The sequence below is a fragment of the Wyeomyia smithii genome, chromosome 3 (assembly GCF_029784165.1).
Source record: "Wyeomyia smithii strain HCP4-BCI-WySm-NY-G18 chromosome 3, ASM2978416v1, whole genome shotgun sequence".
NCBI classification, from domain to species: Eukaryota; Metazoa; Arthropoda; class Insecta; order Diptera; family Culicidae; genus Wyeomyia; species Wyeomyia smithii.
In genome coordinates, this window is record NC_073696.1 from 171850456 (window position 1) to 171869437 (window position 18982).

Below are 18982 nucleotides of genomic sequence, written 5' to 3' on the forward strand. Positions count from 1 at the left end.
TCCTTTTGACATGTTGCTCTACAATTGGATTTCGAACTCACAAATTAACCACTAAACATTGGAGATAAAAGAATTTAAAAAAATATTTTGTCAAGCCATCTTGATATATGCGTAATTACCCCTTTTTTGCACAAGTTTTTAAACATATTCAATACAAGTAATGTAACAAACAATCTTATGTAGTTCTACGTCAACCTTGTGGTCGTGGCTTTACATACAACCCTTGTGATTTTTTTTACCGCAAAAGCAATATTAACGATCCTATGATCAAAAATTGTAATTGTTCCCTTTTGTTGAGAATATTTACATTCTACGGCATGCTATTCAGGTCGAGGTGCGAACTTGTCTCGTCGTCCTTTTCATCCTCGCCAATTTGGCTGGATTTTCCTATTTCAACTCAACGACAAGGTTATATGCTGGAACCTTGTGGGGGTGGTGACATACTCACGAAAAAAGTTGGCATGGACGTACACAATTGTTTGAACCAACAAAAACATTTGAAATGCGTTTTTCTCGGTTTCATGTCTATTGAATATTAGCCCATTCTTCAATTATGGTCAAAAAATTGACACATTGTTCAGATCATATTGCGTTGGCAACAATAAATGCAATCACTACTCGTCTTCAATCCGTTTTGCACACATTTATTTTTCAGGCGGAGAAAAATCGATCTTACCATCCAAACAATCAATTCAGTTAAAAAACGCGGGCAAAAGAATCGATTCAAAAAGATCGATTTTGCAATAATCGGATCGATCTTGCCCATTGCTAACCATTTTCCTGCTGATGCGTAAGATTGTGTACGGTCTTCATAGCACATCCTCTTCATGTGCTTTGCCGTCCCAAAGTAGGCAAAAATGTTACATGTTACAAAAAAATAAGAACCACACATTTCAAGTTTCGAAAATGCGTCGATTTGTTCGAATGTGACAAATTGACATATTTTCGAGCTCTCGGGAATATACCTTATGTTTAACGACATACTTCAAAACATTTATGAAATTTTGACGTTAGGAAATAAAACCTTGAAACATGTTAAGTGTTACAAAAAGAAATCAAAATCAGAAAAACGTATTTGAAATTTCAAGTAGGTATCTGCTAGTTTTTTTTTCAAGATTTCTAGAATAAAGCTCATGTTTAGGCAACATATTTCAAAAATGCGTATAAAATTATGATGTTAGGTTGAAAAACTTCAAAATTGTTGAAAAATAAAAATAAGCACTTGAAGTGATTTTTATGAAAATAAAAACGCGTAATTGTATTTGACTTGAGTTAAATTCTAAATTTCGGCTAAAGTCCCTCGAATAGAATAGAACCTAAAAACTAGGATAACTCGTCACTTAAAGAACTTATTCCACTAATGCTTCTTGACACACTAACAGAACCGCCGGAATTTTTAACATCCAAATTGTAGAACTCTGCCACTTTTGGTGGGGGTTTGTTGGACATTACTTCAGATATCTGTGTGATTATCCACTTTCCAAGTTTAATCACAGCAACGTGAGCAGCAAATTGAAGTAGCATCGCACCGAAGCCTTTGTACAATCCACAAACGCCTTCGGTAGTAACCGTTTGACGGTAACAATCCACAACACCTTCATAGCTTGTAAGGATTGGAACAACAGAGTATCCGGAATCCAAATTGTCGATGATTGTGCGAGTTCCTTGCAATTGAATTCGATGCAAAATAGTCTCAAATGGGTAGAAAATAATCTCCGTAGTCATTAGTGAAATCATTGTAGAATACACCTCAATAACCTGACTTTGATCTGCAAAATCTCGATGTCGCGCACCTCGTTTCTTATCAAAAAAGATAACTCGGCGACACATGATGTGTGTGGATATGCCTCGCACGAACAATCTTAAACAAGAAGTAAAACATTATATGTTAATTTTTATCAACATAACTTACTGGCAAACATATCTAGATATTCCTATTGAAATATTCCTAATGAAATACATTTATCAACATAACTTACTGGCAAACATATTTAGATATTCCTAATGAAATACTTGGGCCAACTAGAGCCCATATCGGTAACATGCGACCCTTTTGTGGCACGCTCCAGGATAGTAATCGACTGGCACCCTCTCGAAAAACATCAAAAATTCCAGGTTTTTCACTAGCAATGTCACTTTGAACGGTTTCCACCAGAGAAGCGGAATAGAAGGGCACAATACTAGCTAAACTTATACTGCAATTTATTTGCTTTAATCAGTTCTTAAGCGTTTTGATGACATCTGACAAATACGTACCATTTTAGCAACAAATGTTGTCCAAACTGCTTAAGCGTAGTTTTATAAGTAACTTCCCTGACAGAAATAAAAAAAATCATTTAATATCTTTTACATAAAACTTGCTACTTACTTTGGCCACAGCGTAAACTTAGAAATCACATCTTCAACTGCCAATGTCATTCCACGGACTAACAGGATACTTCCAATACCCTTCCACAAGGTTGTGACACCTTGCCGTTGGTGCAGATGTACGATTACCGGCACCAACGTCAGCGGTACTATGTGATACTTCAATGAATTGTGATGCACTTGACATTGCCGCCGAAGAACTAAGAATGGATGGCAGAGCAGGTTCTCGGTAATTAAACTGATCAGATTCACACTAGCACCAAGGTACTTTTTAAGTGAAATGTCTGTAACGAAACATAAAATTTGAATAAATTTAAACACATAGCAATTAGAGAGTTTAATACCATCCTCTGGGCTTTCATAAATTGGTTGAGCATTTTTATGCTTTTGTAATGGGAGCGTCAGGTCGTGTTCAGAATTTATAAATTGATAATGTGCTGTTTCAACGGGTGATTGTAATGTTGGATGGAACCTCGACAAATTATCTAACTGATCTTCATCATCTTCCAGATACCTAAATATACACGAAATTAACCTCATTTAAGCGACATCATAGCATTTGATTACCTTTCATACTCTTCCAATCCAGCCATTCCTCTATGCATAGATTTATTATGAATAATGAAACAATAAACTAGCTACACAATCAGGGCTAAAAATTTTCACTTTTGTTACAATATTTTTTGTTATTTCGGAACGGATAAGAATGATGGTGATAGAAACTGAAAGACGTCAATATTTTACCGATTACTACACTGTAACATAAATTTGCAGGAATAGGTAATATTCTCAGGGTAATATCATTGAAGGGGAATGAAAGCACAGCTGTGATTTAGAAATATGTACGAGAAATACAGATCGGACAGGATTATATCTATAGAGACAAGTGACTTTTCACCTACGCACACTAGTAAACGTGTAAACCCGTGTAAAGTTGCTTTTGTTTCCTCCAAACTGTAAATCATCGCATCTCGACTTTTATCACTTTTTACAATTTTTTGGTCAATTATGTTCAACAGCTTCTTCCGATTTCTGATCACGAATGAAAACATTTATTCAGAAATAAGTTTGAAACACATAATGAGTGTTCAACTGAAAATTTGTACAGCTGCTAAAAACATAGTATTGCAAATAAAACAGCTATTTGTAAATATTTTGAGTTTTTTTCACTACACACTTACATTAAATCACCCACTTTGTTGCTTTTTTTCACCGACTTTTCAACAGCTGAGCGCTCGGTAAACGTTCGATAATATAAACCACTACCGACCGATCAGTAATCAAATTGTTGTTGCTTTCTGTCATTATTACCGACCTAATTTGTGCAAAGTGCAAACCGGCGAATGCAATTAGTTGCCAAAACCACCGATCAAATCTGTAAGTTGTGTAAGACAGTACCGAAAGATCTGTGATACTTGGGATTTGTTCATTTTTGATATTTAGGGAAACCAGAAATACGAGGAATAATCGTTGTTTTGAGGAATAATATTTTTATTCAAATATTATTATAAACTTTAACTATTAAAAAAGCTCCCAGCTGGTCTCGAGGTACGATGCTGTCCTAACAAGCCAGTCGTCGTATGTTCGAGTCCCGGCTCGGGAGAGACTGTTAGTGTCAGTAGGATCGTAGCGCTAACCCCGCTATTGTCCTGTACATTTAACAGTTGGCTGCGAAGTCTGTGTATAATAAACAGAAGGTCGAGTTCCGAATCGGAATGTAGCACCAAGGCTCATCTATTAAAAATTTATAAAATCAAAAATCGACGTTCGCCGCACCGAATTTGTCCGAGTAATAATCAGTTGAAGTTTCAATTTCAAAGCCGAAGATTTTCCGGATGTATCTATTAACATAGCGGTGTAAACTATTAACGTAGAATGCAACAGATGTTCGGAAGTAGAAGCTAATTGTGTGATGGTTTGATGCCTAAAATATTTACAAATTTTATCATTATATACTTACATTATTCAATGTTCAAACGGAACCGAAAATGTGACTTGACAACAGCGTTGCCAGGTCAATTTTTTTAAAATCGAAAAAGCAAAAATAAAATCTGGAAAAAATATGGCAGTCGTTTTGTGAGGCAAAAGGTATTTTTTTCGAATAAAATTACTGGGGTACCCAACATTTGACGTGACAAAATTGCAAAATTTTGCGCCAAATTTGAAGTGATCTTTTTGCGAAACAGAGAAAATCAAATCTGGATCAAGTATGAAAAATCTGGATAATTGAGCATCAAATCTATCAACCTGGATACATGTTCAAAAATCTGGATAATCCGGATAAATCTGGATACCTGGCAACGCTGCTTGACAACCAGAACGAGAACAACGAATAGAAAAAAATTGACAGCTCTACACGCTCATTTAATTTAACTCTAAACTGAGTTAAATATCACTCTGTTTCATTAAAAGTGGGCGTACTCTAAATAGAGTATTTGTGCTATTACTCACTTTATCTGTCAGAAACTGAGCAAATTTTACTCTGTTGCTATTAATCACAAATCAACGGAACTGAGTGAAAGTTACCCACTTTTGTAATTTAAATATTTTTAAAGGAATTATTTCAGATATCAATTGAAATGAAAAACCACCAATTAAACGGAAATCATCAATTGTTTATTCATAAATGATAAATAGTAGTCCAATTAACATAGTTCAAACAACTTCAACATCTTCTGCATTGGTGGCTTCTTTTAAAACAGCAGCGATACGGTTAACAGTTGCTCGGGAACTGTTGTTTAATTTTTTATATAAGGTATTTGACATGAAGTCCGTAATCATGTGCAAATCTGTTAGAATTTTAATTCCAAAAATTGATTTGAATCTGGTACATTTAGGGAAATCTACCTGGTAACGACAACGAACATTCGACCTGTTTCGAAAGGCCTTCTAATACAAGCAATGTGAGGTTGCTCTTTCTCGAGAGATGCCAGGTATATTTTAAAATCTTCGACGCCGTTAGTGGTTCGGGCTCGAACCAATTTACAACTTTGAGTAAAACTTTAGAAATAACTGATAAAACGTCGAATATTAGCATCAGAAAATATACTGCTTTTACTACTTGAAAAGTTTTGACATTCGCACATATTACGCAAAAATGAGTAAATACGGCTATGGAGAGAATCTGAGTAAATACTACTACTGAGTAACTCTCGTGTCTCTGAAAATCCATACTTAAACCTTTTCCCCACCGCGAATATAAATATAAATGTTACTCGGTCTCACCGCTCATATATTTTTTGTTCTCAAGAATGTGAATCATCTGGAAATTTCGGAGTAATATTGAGTAAATTTGAGTTACTCCCAAGCATAAGAGTAACTCAAATAAAAGCTGTCTCGCCCCTCGGTAAAAGTTTAATTCACCGAACAGCTCAGCAGAAAGTATAGCAGTATTAAGTCAAATTAATTGCTGAATACATAAAATATGTAAAATCATACCAATTTTACAAACTACTCTGTATTTTCTCAAACTTATTGTTCGAAATTGTAATAATTACTACCGAACATTTGTTATCTGATTTAGTGTGTACGTTTGATCGAATCAGATTTTAATGTTATTTATTTTACATAAATATTTTGTTTTTTTTATAAGAATTTTATTCACGAATCATCCCAAACGAGCCAAACGAATATGTCGAAATCCGACACAAACGAACAAGAAAGGTTACACATTGAAAGGTGGTGCAATCAAGTACAATAAAGGATATATTTATTTTTACACGTTTTCCATGTTTTCTTGCTAAACAATGAATTGAGAATGCTCCAAAATTGGTTTATTACAGTGATTTTTAACTGGTGGTTCACAAACCTTTTGTATGATCAACAAAATAATGATCGATAAGGGTGAAAGTATATTAAATTAAATACAAACATAAAATTTAACACCTTCAAGGTTTTTGTGATGCACTTTATTATTTCCCCAGGACTTCCACCGTCACTAACAGGACTTCCACCGTCACTAACTAAAATTTAAGGTATGTTTAGACTATCTGATTTTTTCATCTGATTCGAGCTGATTGCTCGAAAATATATCGAATTCAATGTTGGTTTACGTTTACACCTTTTCGATATTGTGATTCGACATGCCGTTCGATATGTCGAATGGAATAGGAACGTTTCTATTTTTCGTTCGACTCCAAGAACATAGCAACCTTTGATTTTTTCAGTTTTTTGTTTTGGCTCTCCATAACAAACATCATTTTCGTTTTTTGTGTGCTGGCAAATATTGAAATGGAGAAAGAAATTCATTTAACATTCATTTGGCAGTTCTTCCTTTCGACTTGTGCAAGCAGTGTGAACATCGCCATACAAACAGGTTCGACAAAGTATGTCGAACGGTAAATCGAGCAAATCAGACTGACATGTCTAAAGCCTGTAGTACACTCTTTGACCGAGCGTCAAATATTTGTCACTTTTTGACAGATAAAAATTTGGTCAAAGATAATTATTTGTCACTCTCCGATTTTAACATGGGGCAAACACGGGCAAACAACAACCATGATGTCAAATAAATTTGACCATTACGTCAGAACGTCAAATTAGGGACGTTGCGATACCATCGATACTAATACAGAATCGATCCTTCTACTTCCGATACTCGGATATTTGGTATCGATGTTTTGCCAGCGATACTTCATCAATATCGATACACACCTCTCAGTATCGAAAAGACTCAAAACAACCCTGTAAAGAAGAACGAACGAAGCAGAAAACTTGCTGTTTCCTGTGCCATTTTGATGCGTCGTATGCATGCATGCCAGGCAATGCTAATTTAACAGAAATTTGTATAGATTAACCTACGGGAACGATTCTTTTCTACGGTCATGCAGATCCGGAGGTAAAATCTACAGAGCCATGCAAGCGGCTCTTTTCGAAAACAGGATCAATTATTAAGGAAAAGCGTAATCGACTTTCGACTAAGTTTCTGGAGAAGCTAATGTTTCTAGATTCAGTAAATTTATAGACCATTTTACGAACTGACAGGTGTCACGTATTCTGCTGTTGATGATGTTGCTTTTACGTGCGTTATGTCAGCGGTTCCGAGCTTTCTGTCAAAATTTCATTCATAGATTGAGTTCAGAAACGTCTCGTAAAATGGTCTATATAAATGGTTTAATTGAATTAAACGTTTTATCTTGAGGAATAAATAATGAAAAGAATTATGACTTATATTTTGAATAACTGGTATCGCACAACGATACATTTAGGTATCGATACGTTAGCCTCAATACTATCGGAATATCAGTACTTGCTCTCGATACAGGTATCGATCCTAAGTATCGATGTTTAATGGTATCGCAACGTCCCTAGGTCAAATATTTGACCATTAGACAAAGAGTGTAGTACAGGCCAGAGTCTATGTGTATATAGAGTCGCGCGAAGAGAAAATCTATCGTTTCGGCAACACAGTTTTTGTGCCGTTTGTTGCCAAGAACTATACAGTTCTGTTTTTCACCATGCATAAGCGAATATTATTTTTTGAAATTCTTCACAAGGTACACAGTTTTGAAAGATTACGCCGGTGATGTTTTGTTAAAATTAAGTGATCCAGTGTACAGGTTTAATGTTGGATTAAAATGTGTAGGTAAAACTTCGGAAAAACACATATTCTTTATTACGCTCAATTACAACACTTTTCATCCACTCCTAACATTATCACCTTGTTTATTTACATTACTCGATTGGTACCCTCGTTTGACACTGATTTGGTTCCTTTGGTTTCATCTTTGCGGGACTCTTATTATAATCATAGACTCTGCTACAGGCTTAATAGTGTAAACGTACCTTTAGTCAACATTGCGCTTTGAGAAGAGATCTGGCACCTCTGACATGTGAAATCTAGTTGCCAAATTGGCGGTTTTTTTCGCTTATCTCTCTGAGTATTTCTAATTTTTAGGGTCCGTGTGCAGGTTTTTATTGATTCTAAAATATCCAGGGAATTGGTGTGGCTGTCAAACTGCTTACATTTTCCATCTACCACTCATTGATTCTGGTACCAGCAATTCAGATTCCCCTTTTTTGGTTGGTTTGCCCTAAAACAACTGAAATAAATACTCGTCCCATAACTGGGTTGTTTAGCTATATCAATCTTTTATATCATCTGAAAGAGCTGCATTTTCTAAGCAAAACGTGATTTTCAAAAATTTTCTATCGTTGTCTAGAGGCTAGACAACTTTATTTTCATGAAAAATATTTCGATAATATTACTCGATATCGGTAGATATATTTTGATTTTTATCGTTTATGCACATACATAAGACATACGTAACACTGGCGTTTTTTTCTGGTACACATTGCCCCATAGTACTCCGTACCTCGTCCTGTCCAACTGCTCGACAAATAATGAACAAAATGAATTTTCTTTTTCTCGACTTTATCGAGCCCCAAAGAAAATCCCATAAGGAACTGTCAAAAAGTTATTTACAAAATCAATGCAGCATTTTTCGAGTAGAAACGAGACAAATGCAGGTACACTGCCTTCAAAAACAACTCAAATAGAGATTTTATTCAGAGCGTGGTACCACATACATAAGACATACGTAACACTCAGGAAGAAATCTTCCAAAAAAGTTGGTACAAAATGAACTACTCGAAAGTACCAACCTCTGTAAAAAAACCTCTGTTTGAGTTGTTTTTAAAGGCAGTGTACCTGCGCAGCCCTGCATTTGTCTCGTTCCTACTTGAAAAATGCTGCATTGATTTTGTAAATAACTTTTTGACAGTTCCTTATGGGATTTTCTTTGGGGCTCAATAAGGCCGAGAAAAAGAAAATTCATTTTGTTCATTATTTATCGAGCAGTTTGACAGGGCGAGGTACGGAGTACTATAGACCATTTTACGAACTGACAGGTGTCACGGATCCTGCTGATATTGATGCTGCTTTTACGTGCGTTATGTCAGCGGTTCCAAGCTTTCTGTCAAAATTTCATTCATGAATTGAGTGCAGAAACGTCTCGTAAAATGGTCTATGGGGCAACGTGTACCAGAAAAAACGCCAGTGTTACGTATGTCTTATGTATGTGGGCGAACTGTCATTGTAGCGATTTCGAGCAGTTTTAAATCGTGATTTAAAAAGCGAAGGACACCGACAGAATTTGTTTTTAAATCACATTGTACTTATAAAATGCATATCTTTCAGATGATATAAAAAAACTGATATAGCTAAACAACCCAATTATGACGTGGAAATTATTTTGAGTGATATATTGTCGCTGCAGCACTACTCTGCAATTCGCTGGTGAGTCCAGCGACGCGAAGATTTCTAGCGATTTCATTTTGTATGATTATTTCTCGCACAGTACAATGCAGTTTTAATGTTCTTTGAATAAATTGACATAGTTTTGCGACTAGAAAACAATCAAAACTATTGGAAAATATAACAGTCGCATTTTTCGGGACATTTTATGTTAAATCAAAGACTACATTATATTCAAAATACTACGAAATTCGCTGGAAAATCCTTGTCAGATGAGCGACTCGTCGCTTCCGATCTTTCTTTGCATGTACAATACAGCGCACTACTTCCCACGTAAGGATATTTAAATTCACAGCGAAAAGTCGCGCGCAACGAAAGTCACGATTTCGATTTAGTGCTGCGACGTTAATATTGGAAATAATTCGCAATATGTCAATAGTGTCTTGCCCCAATATCGTTGTTCTTCGATTTTTAAATAACGAAATAAAACTGCTCGAAATCGCTACAATGACAGTTCGCCCATACACCAACGCGATTTAGAGGATTTAGAGCGATTTTTTATTTTTCATTTTTCGAGCAGATATCGAGCAGTTTTGATTGGTGATTTAAAAATTGAATGACAACGATAGAGAATTTTTGAAAATCACATTTTGCTCAGAAAATGCAGCTCTTTCACATGATATAAAAAACTCACATAGCTAAACAACCCAATTGCCATTGACTTGTTTTCGAATAAATGTGTCTATAAATGAAAAAAAAATCAAGACAACGTTTGTTTTCAGTGCAATGTGCACTTTCAACGAATGTCTTATATTGGGTAAACAAAATGTTGACTAGTTTCTGCAAATTTTTATCAGAGTCTCTTTATATTTGCGCAGACTTTCTCAAAATGTGTGCAGATTTGTAGACCCGCACCAGAGAATACTTTCCGAGTTAAGGCCCAAACACAATGGATACGTTGCGGCTGCGTTTGCGGCAATTTGACAGTTAGCCCATACATTTCCTGTCAAGTTAACATCAACGCAACGCAAACGCTTCCATTGTGTTTAGGCCTTTACGGACAGATTTTTTCAGGCATTTTGCAAAAACAACTGGCATCTCTGCAGCATCAATTTTAACTGTCAAAAAATATAAAAAAAATACACTACGCCTAACGCTTCACAGTTCACATTCAAGCGCTTGATTTAATTTAATCGCTGTAGACAAGTTTGCAACTTTTCAGTAAATACGTTGTTTTAAAGTTAGGCTAAAATGTCTAAAGCGCATCCTCCAGAATTAAAAAAGTAAGTCAGACTCATTATTTGTTCATTTGTCAAGTTATTTGGTTTATAAGTTTAGGGTTATGTTTTGTGTAAACAAGTATACGAAAGTATTTATACCGATTTATTATTTAGGTATATGGACAAAAGGCTGTCCCTGAAACTAAATGGCGGTCGTGTAGTATCGGGTATACTGCGTGGTTTTGATCCTTTCATGAACGTAGTCATTGACGAATCAATAGAGGAATGTAAGGATAGCACTCGGAATAACATTGGAATGGTGGTAAGCTTTGCTGTGTAGTCAAACACTGTTTTCTTTGAGTATGGAATAAATCCGAGTCGGTTTCGATGTGCAATACTGATCCGATGTACCGGTTCAAATGTCGATTCGGAGAGACATGTTAGAAAACCTTTAATCCTCTGTTATCCTGTATTTCAATAACTGGCCACAGAGTCCAATAAATAGAAAGGTCAAGTTCCGACAGCGGAATGATGCATGTCGGCTGCATAATACATAGGTAATTTATTTCTGCGGCTGTGGCAGAGCTGCGAAGTTTGAAAACTACAAAATGAAAATGACACAGCAATTTTTACCTCTCAACTGACAATTTGAGGTTCTGGCTTTCTTGAATGTTAAAAAAGTTTTTTGTTTGAAAAGCCTTTAATTCTTAAGGGAGCCCACTTTGATTTGTTCAGTAGATTTTTAGGCAAATTCTATCTACAAAAAAAAACTTTAAAATCTTCAGAGATGACGGATTCTTTCAACATCACAGAAAAAAAAAAACGATTATACAAAGTTGCTTGGTTTAGTAAGATCTATACAACTACAAAGTTCAGTTGAATTCTGAGAGGGTGCTATCAACATCTGGTTGAGTTGGCGTGAAATGCGTCATTTCTGGAACTCATGAATTTTTGGAGAAGATCTGCTTTTTGATACTAGCAAATATCAAACTCTCTTAAGCTAATGTTTATAGCGTTTTAAATCTGTTCTGTGTGGTTAGAGCATTATTTCTTACGTGCTGTTTGTGAATAATTTTACCTTCCGTTCGAAAGTATTTTCGCTTATAAATTCATTTGATGCAGGAGAAACGTCTTCCATAATCCATTTTTAGAAATGCTGTGTTCAAGCTTCACACATTCTAATGAATGCAAAAATAGAAATAAATTGCAATGAAAACCTTAAAAACAATCTGAAAATACGAATCAAACATCTCATTGTAAAAATAAATTATCCGAAAAAAAAACAGATTTGATTCGTTCGAAACTAAATTGAATCGCATTTTAGGTTAACAGTTTCCGCTATGGCGAAACGCTGGTTTTTTCATTTTGTTAAACTTACTCTTGATATATTTATTGAAAAATTAACAAGTGTTTTCGCGATATCGATTATTTTAGGTGATCCGAGGAAATAGCATCATTATGGTGGAAGCCCTGGATAGAATATAATATATTAAAAGATCTTTGTATCTATCAATAAAAATAAAACAAATGTTTAAAATGTGCAAGTAGTTTCAGTTATTGTTTATCTGCTTTAGAAAGTAATTTTTGGGCAGCCTAATTGTTCACTATTATTAAGAACGTGTTCGATGTAAAAATGGGTTTAGGTAATACATAATCCTCGTTATCTTCGCTGAGTTTTGTCGATGATTCTGTTGCTGTTCAAATTGTAATTCTTTATTCAGTGTATCTCTTCAACTGTAACAAAAATGTGGTTCAATAACAACAATAAGGGTTTCTCTTTGGCTACATTACAAGATTAAAATCACTGCAAAGAAATTTACCATTCGTTTGAGTTTAATGAACTGGACAACGCCTGTGATTGCTGGAAAGATTCATCGTTTTTTTTTTAAACTAAACCGCACACGTAAGCCTATCAGCATATTTGTAACCGTCGTTTATATTTCAGTTAGTCGTTTAAACATACTTTTATTTTGCTGATAGTCCCATATAAGGCGAAAATGTATTTATTTGTAATCCACAGTTGCACAATGTCAACTGCTAAAATTCGCATCACATTAGTTTCATTTTAGTCAATTTTTACCGAGAAGCGATTTTTTTCCGGAAGGTCCGTAGAAATGTAGAATATATAAATAATTTATATATTCAATTTTGAACGAAAACAATTCGAAAAGCCAAAACAGTTTTTTCATATGCGTTATGTTATATTGCAAACATCTTGAGCAAACAATGGATTTATACAAACTGATCCACTAATTACTAGGATCACTCAAACATAGGGGCTATCTCTTGGTTAAGTCCGAACAAGCGATACCGACTTAGAACAGCATATGCCTGACCAACCGCGTTGGCTAAAAATTTTTTAATTTTTTTTTTTGTATTTGCTAAAGTGTGTGCGCGCTTGCTAAATTAACACCAGTGGCATTACTAACGGTTTTTATCATTGATAATCAATGTGCACGCTTGCTTATGGCGAGACTAGCGGCATTATTGCCTACTAAGCAAAATTCCAAAATAATCGTTATTTTTCTGGCCGATGAAATCGTCATCAAGTGACACGTCTGTTTGTCTGTGGCATTGAGTCTATCGTCTTATTCGTGATTAAAACTTCATTTTCCGTCCTTACTGCAAATTCTCGGTTAGATATGTACTTTCCGTGCAAATTTAGAAGCTCCCCAGCTTTGCTTTGCTTTACAAATTTTTTAGCGAGAACATCTAAATTTGCGGAGAAAAAAAAAATCGTGTTCCAGGAAGCTGTTCAAAATACATCATCACGTATGTGTCGTCGACTAGAGATGGTCGGGTACGGATATTTTTACCCGAGAAACGAATATGAAGCAGCACGAAGTTGCATCGGTAACGGTATCATTGATTTCTATAAAAGAATGATTGCATTTTTCTTGACCGTGGACTTATTCGAAAAATACTTATTATGAGCCACAATTTTCAAAACCCGTACACTATTAAACTATTGTATATTACATATGTTAGACCTATTGTAGAATATTGTAATCTCATATAAATCAGTCCAAAAACAATTCCTTCTTTACGCGCTTCGCAACTTGAATTGGACTGCATTTCCTCTGCCATCGTATGAAGCACGTTGCATGCTCATTAATCTGCAAAAAATTAAAACAACGCCGCGAATTTTCAATGCTATTCTTTGTCAATGACATTATTTCAAATCGTATAGACTCATCAGCATTACTATCGAAACTCAGCTTAAATACACCTTCACGGCATCTTAGAACGAGAAAACTTTTTTCAGAAAAACATTGCAAAACTAATCATGCAAAAAATAGTTCCATAAATCGAATGATGTGTCAGTATAATCTACATTGTAAAACCATTGGCATAACAATGTCAAAAAAAAAAAAACAAATTAAAAACTGATTTGAAATACACTAGAAATATTTAGCTCGTAACAAGAACATTGTAAGCACTATAAATAGTAACTGTAATGAAATATTTATGTAGTCTACGTCTGCTTGACGAAATAAATAAACAATAAAAAATAAAAAAAAATAACATCCACACAAGCAATGAAACTAACAATATTTTCTGAATCATAATATTTCTGTCCTTTGGTAAGCTACGAGTTTTGAAAGTTTGCCGTTTTTTTAAAGTATTTTTTTTTTGTTTAAACGTGTAAGCAATGTTTGCAAATAAACTCTTTTCGGCAGACCTCCTACATAATTATTACTCGGGTATCAAAAAAAGTCGTTTGGTAACAGTTCCGAACTATACACTTTATCACGGTTGAGTCTTGTTTGTCGTTTTACAAAATAGTGAGGTATGAAATTGTAAAATTATTGCAACTCTGCGCAAGTCTACGTAAATATAAATAAACTCAAAAATCTGAAGAAACTGACTAGAAAAATCTGTATTTTGCATACAAATTTGTGATTATTAGTGATGTTCGAGTCATACTCGGGTTACAGCAGGAAGATAGTTACACGCTATAAAAAAACGACGAATGTGCGTGTCATCTGTTTCGATAATTTTTTAGTGTAGTATTCGTTTCTCCCTCCCAGGTCTTGGTTTGCACTGTGACCAGGGATGCCGCATGTACAGAAATATCTGTGTTATACCGAAATTTAGATTTCTGATTGCTACGATGTACACATAAAACTTGTCGCTTAAATTAAACTCTACTAGACATGCATTTTTCACCGGAAGTGTTGTTCTAGTGGGGTAAATTAATAAAATAAAAATTTTCAGCAGTTTATATGAATCATACGTATGCATACAAAATAAATAATTGAAATCCCTGATTAATTTTAATATGAGGTAACTAACGGAACCCAAATTCTCCGTACACAGTTATGAATAGATATTTTGCTGCGTGATAAAAATTATCAAATTTTTTAACATCAGACGAGCGGACGTTCTCAGTGACAGATGCTACGCTGGATTCTGGGAGCACCAATACATCGCCTGGAACTCTGGTTCATTAACATTCGTTCACATGAACACTCAGGTCTAGCCCAACTCCGGCCAAACCACATATGACAATCAGTGCATAAAATGCGCGAGGTAATCAGGTATTTAAAAAAAAACTAAAATAAAATAAAAATCCAGGACGGGTCGGGTACCGCCAATTTCGGGGTATTTTTCTTTCGGGTACGGGTCGGGTACGGGTAGTTGAAAACAAAATTTTTCGGGTTCGGGTCGGGTACGGGTATTTCAAACAAACCCGGCTTCGGGTTCGGATCGGGTACGGGTTTGAAAATTCTCGATGAGTCGGGTACGGGTAACAAATTTCCCATACCCGACCATCTCTATCGTCGACCATTAGCAAGCATCCTTTGTACTTCATCAGAACCTTTTCGTACAACTTTTGAGCGCATGTTTCAGCCAGTACGTTTGCTTAAGCGTCCTGTTGGGTTGCTTACAGGCACGGGAAGATCAGTAGTCTCTTTGTAGACGGATCCTCCGGATCGAACTATCGTTAGCGCCATATTTTTTGACGATATTTCGATCCAAGAGTCCTGGGTTTACCTTGATTGCCATCAACACCTTTCAGTTCAGCTGCATGTTTCGACGCTCACTCTTATCCTTCCAGGTTACGGTCATCCCTTCTTGGAATCGTGATAGCACATCATACAAAGTTGATTGGACGAATTTCAGTGTTCTTGCAATTTTCAGAGTAATGTGCAGAATATTTTTCTTTTTTCTTCAAACTTACACAACATAGCACAACTTTCGTCGAACTTATGAATCGAGATGGAACTTCAAAGGCGAAAGCGAAAAGTTTCCAAACAAAAAACTATCAAAACACTGCTATACAACTGACAATCTTTCCGGATACTACATGAAAGAAGCTTTAGAACTTTACTTATCAGCTTCTCTTTTTTTTTGTGGTTTTTTTTCAGGACTGGACATTGCAGGGTTGGCATAATTTAAATTATAGTACAAGTTAACAAAACTTGAAAATCGATCATCTTAAGTTTTGTAAATGTATACTTCAGCGTGGTATATGCGTTTAACCCAAAGGGATGGCAGCCCTATCTAAACTCTACACGTTCGACAGTAGGCGCCCAGCAAAAGTTCCATATACTTTTCACTTTAGTCGGGAAGACTCTTCACTTATTCAACACAGAAAAAGATAGCACGTTGCCATCCCTGTTGGTTTAACCCTTCATAAGGCAGTGGCAACTATATTGCCACCAACGAAAACATTTTCTTTTTGCGCTGCACCAAGAATATTGTTTATAAATTTTGCTTAACCAAGGGCTTTTAGGCGTATCTTGCAACTCTCCAAGTCCAAGTTAATTTGAGGAATATTTTTACATTTTATAACGGTTTACTGAACTTGTGTCGGTTCCTAGCGCAGTTTCGACGGTCTTATAAAGGGTTAACATCGGAAATTCTCTGCTTTGTTTCAAGCTTTTGTTTTTCCACATCTCAATCATGATCTTTTTGTTCAACTTTCCACTTTTGCCGCATTTTCTTTAAGCTCTCGCTGTTGGTTGACCAGTTGCTTCAATAGTTCTTGTTGCTTTTGTAATGAAACTTGTTGCTCTTGCGCAGTCGTAGTTATATACTTCGTAACTCGCCGCACGCTGTTCGCAATATTTATATTATGAATTGATCGCTTATGGTTGTTCAATTGGTAATACTGAATAAACCCTTCATTGCATATTTCGCATTTGAAGCGCTCTCCAGTGTGGCGTCGAATATGAGCTTTCAAATCATTACCTTGGGTAAAACTTTTCTGACAATGTGGGCAGCTGTATGGTTTGAATCCATTATGTGTTCGATTATGAATTAGCAAATTATATGCTCTGTGGAATCCTTTTCCACATGTTGTGCACAAATGAGCTTTATCATTGGTATGATATTTTTCATGCACCTAAAATAAATAAAAGTTGAACTAGTGTACAATGAATTTATGTTGTTAGTATATATTACTCTCAGATCGGTAGCTCTAGGGAAAGCTTTCGAGCAAAATTTACACTTGTACGGTTTAATTCCATTATGTCGCCTCATGTGCACTAATAAATAATCATTTCGCATAAAACTTTGTCCACATTCAGAGCAAAGAAACGTAGTACCTTTTTGGTGCTCAAGCTTCATGTGTTGCCGTTGCTCAGTTTTATTAGCAAAATTTTTATCGCAATATTTGCAGTCAGATACTCTTTGCTGATTGTGGATTTTTTTATGCGTTTCTAAATATCTTACTGATGAAAATCCTTTATTACAAATATTACAAAACTCTCGCTTTTTAACAATCTCAGAATCGCTGTGCTTCGATTCAACATGAGTTCGTAAATGTTCCATTCGTTTGAAGCTCTAATGTAATTAGGGTTATTTCAAGGAAACAAAGATATTTAAGCAGTCCTACCTTTTCACATAGCTCACATGCAAACGGGCGTTCTTGGGAGTGGAAAGTTGATTCGTGAATTGCTAAATGATCGCTCCGTGAAAATGCTTTGCTACATATTTTACAATTGAAATGTTTCTCCTTTGTATGAGTTAACAAATGACGTCGAAGATGTGTCGATCTACCAAAAATCTTATCGCAGTATTCGCATTGCTTATTTGTGGATTTTTTTTCTGAAGTTTTTACTGTGCGATTACAAGATTCATAGTCCGCTTCGAAACTATCAAGTGTTTCGTCGCATATTTCAGCTTCTATAAAACATGGATTATCTTGTTCCTGTTTGACGAGTTCCTCGATATTTTCCGTTAAAAACTCAACATTTTCAAAAGTTTCTGCTTTGTTCGGGTTGTCTTCTAATATTACATTCATTCTACTGGAAATTCTTACATTTACAACGATAAATTGAAACAAGTTAATCGAACTAGGTATACCTTTTGTCACTTTTAGAATCTGTAGGTTCTGGTGAGTACTCAATAGCAAAGACCATACTACTCTCTTTACAAAACATTTCAGTTACTGCTGGCAAATCCAATTTTTCATCGTTTGGAATTGCTGGAAGACCAGATGATGACTTGCATTGTGCAGAAAATGATTGAAGCGTTTGATGAGCAATATCACATTGCCGTTTAAAAGCGAAAGCATTTCTAACCGAATCTACACATTTTGAGCATATTTTGTCCGGCAGACCATCATTTGCTATTATCTGAAAAGACATGTTTTCTAATTTGAACGAAAAAAACGTGATTGGTTACCTTCATGTTACTGCACGCTGCAATCATAGAAAATATTTTACAGTTTTGATGATTATCTTCACTAAAAACACTAGTATTACTATCAGTTTCAGAGAGGCAAGTTCGACATATGCAATCCAAACTTGAGGGAAATTCCATAGCAAGTATTATTGAATTAACCGCTGTTTTTTCTAACCTCTTGAATGTTTGAAAGTTATACTTATAGATTTGTTGTAATCGGAATAAAATAGATAGTACATCAAAATTTTAAGCTGATAAATGCAGATCTATATATAAATATATATATATATATATATATATATATATATATATATATATATATATATATATATATATATATATATATATATATATATATATATATATATGAATAATTAAAAAACACAATTTGTAGCAGAGATGCCAGATGTTTTTTTTAAATCTGCAACTGTTCGATAAACCGGTAAAACTGGTCGAAGTTAAGGCCCAAGCACAATGGAATGCGGGATACGTTTGCGTTGCGTTGATGTTGATTTGACAGAAAATGTATGGGCTAACTTAGCAAAATTGTCGCTGCAACAGCGAT

At 35.2% G+C, this 18982-nt stretch overlaps 4 protein-coding genes across 6 annotated transcripts in view; 2 read left to right on the forward strand and 2 right to left on the reverse strand.

Moving 5' to 3' along the window:
- Positions 1–18982, forward strand: part of LOC129732978 (ras-like GTP-binding protein RhoL) — a 123441-nt gene that overhangs the window by 63437 nt on the left and 41022 nt on the right. The window lies entirely within an intron of this gene.
- On the reverse strand, positions 1229–15918 carry LOC129732973 (mitochondrial outer membrane protein SLC25A46). Of its 3 annotated transcripts, none has more exons than XM_055694470.1 (7): positions 15781–15918; positions 2935–3089; positions 2712–2881; positions 2369–2651; positions 2257–2313; positions 1980–2195; positions 1229–1861 (listed from the first exon to the last, which is right to left on the reverse strand). In XM_055694470.1, exons 2-7 carry the CDS (start codon positions 2970–2972, stop codon positions 1324–1326), a joined length of 1302 nt encoding a protein of 433 aa, XP_055550445.1. In that variant the 5' UTR covers positions 2973–3089; positions 15781–15918; the 3' UTR covers positions 1229–1323. The 3 variants fall into 3 exon arrangements, with proteins under 3 accessions (XP_055550445.1, XP_055550443.1, XP_055550444.1); XM_055694468.1 differs by lacking the exon at positions 15781–15918 and adding an exon at positions 3274–3530; XM_055694469.1 differs by lacking the exon at positions 15781–15918 and adding an exon at positions 3270–3530.
- LOC129732980 (probable small nuclear ribonucleoprotein G) lies at positions 10687–12326 on the forward strand. The gene is made up of 3 exons (XM_055694486.1): positions 10687–10845; positions 10957–11104; positions 12217–12326. Exons 1-3 carry the CDS (start codon positions 10814–10816, stop codon positions 12265–12267), a joined length of 231 nt encoding a protein of 76 aa, XP_055550461.1. The 5' UTR covers positions 10687–10813; the 3' UTR covers positions 12268–12326.
- On the reverse strand, positions 15410–18682 carry LOC129732972 (zinc finger protein 436-like). Its single transcript, XM_055694467.1, has 5 exons — positions 18418–18682; positions 18097–18368; positions 17627–18038; positions 17194–17574; positions 15410–17134 (listed from the first exon to the last, which is right to left on the reverse strand). Exons 1-5 carry the CDS (start codon positions 18553–18555, stop codon positions 16706–16708), a joined length of 1632 nt encoding a protein of 543 aa, XP_055550442.1. The 5' UTR covers positions 18556–18682; the 3' UTR covers positions 15410–16705.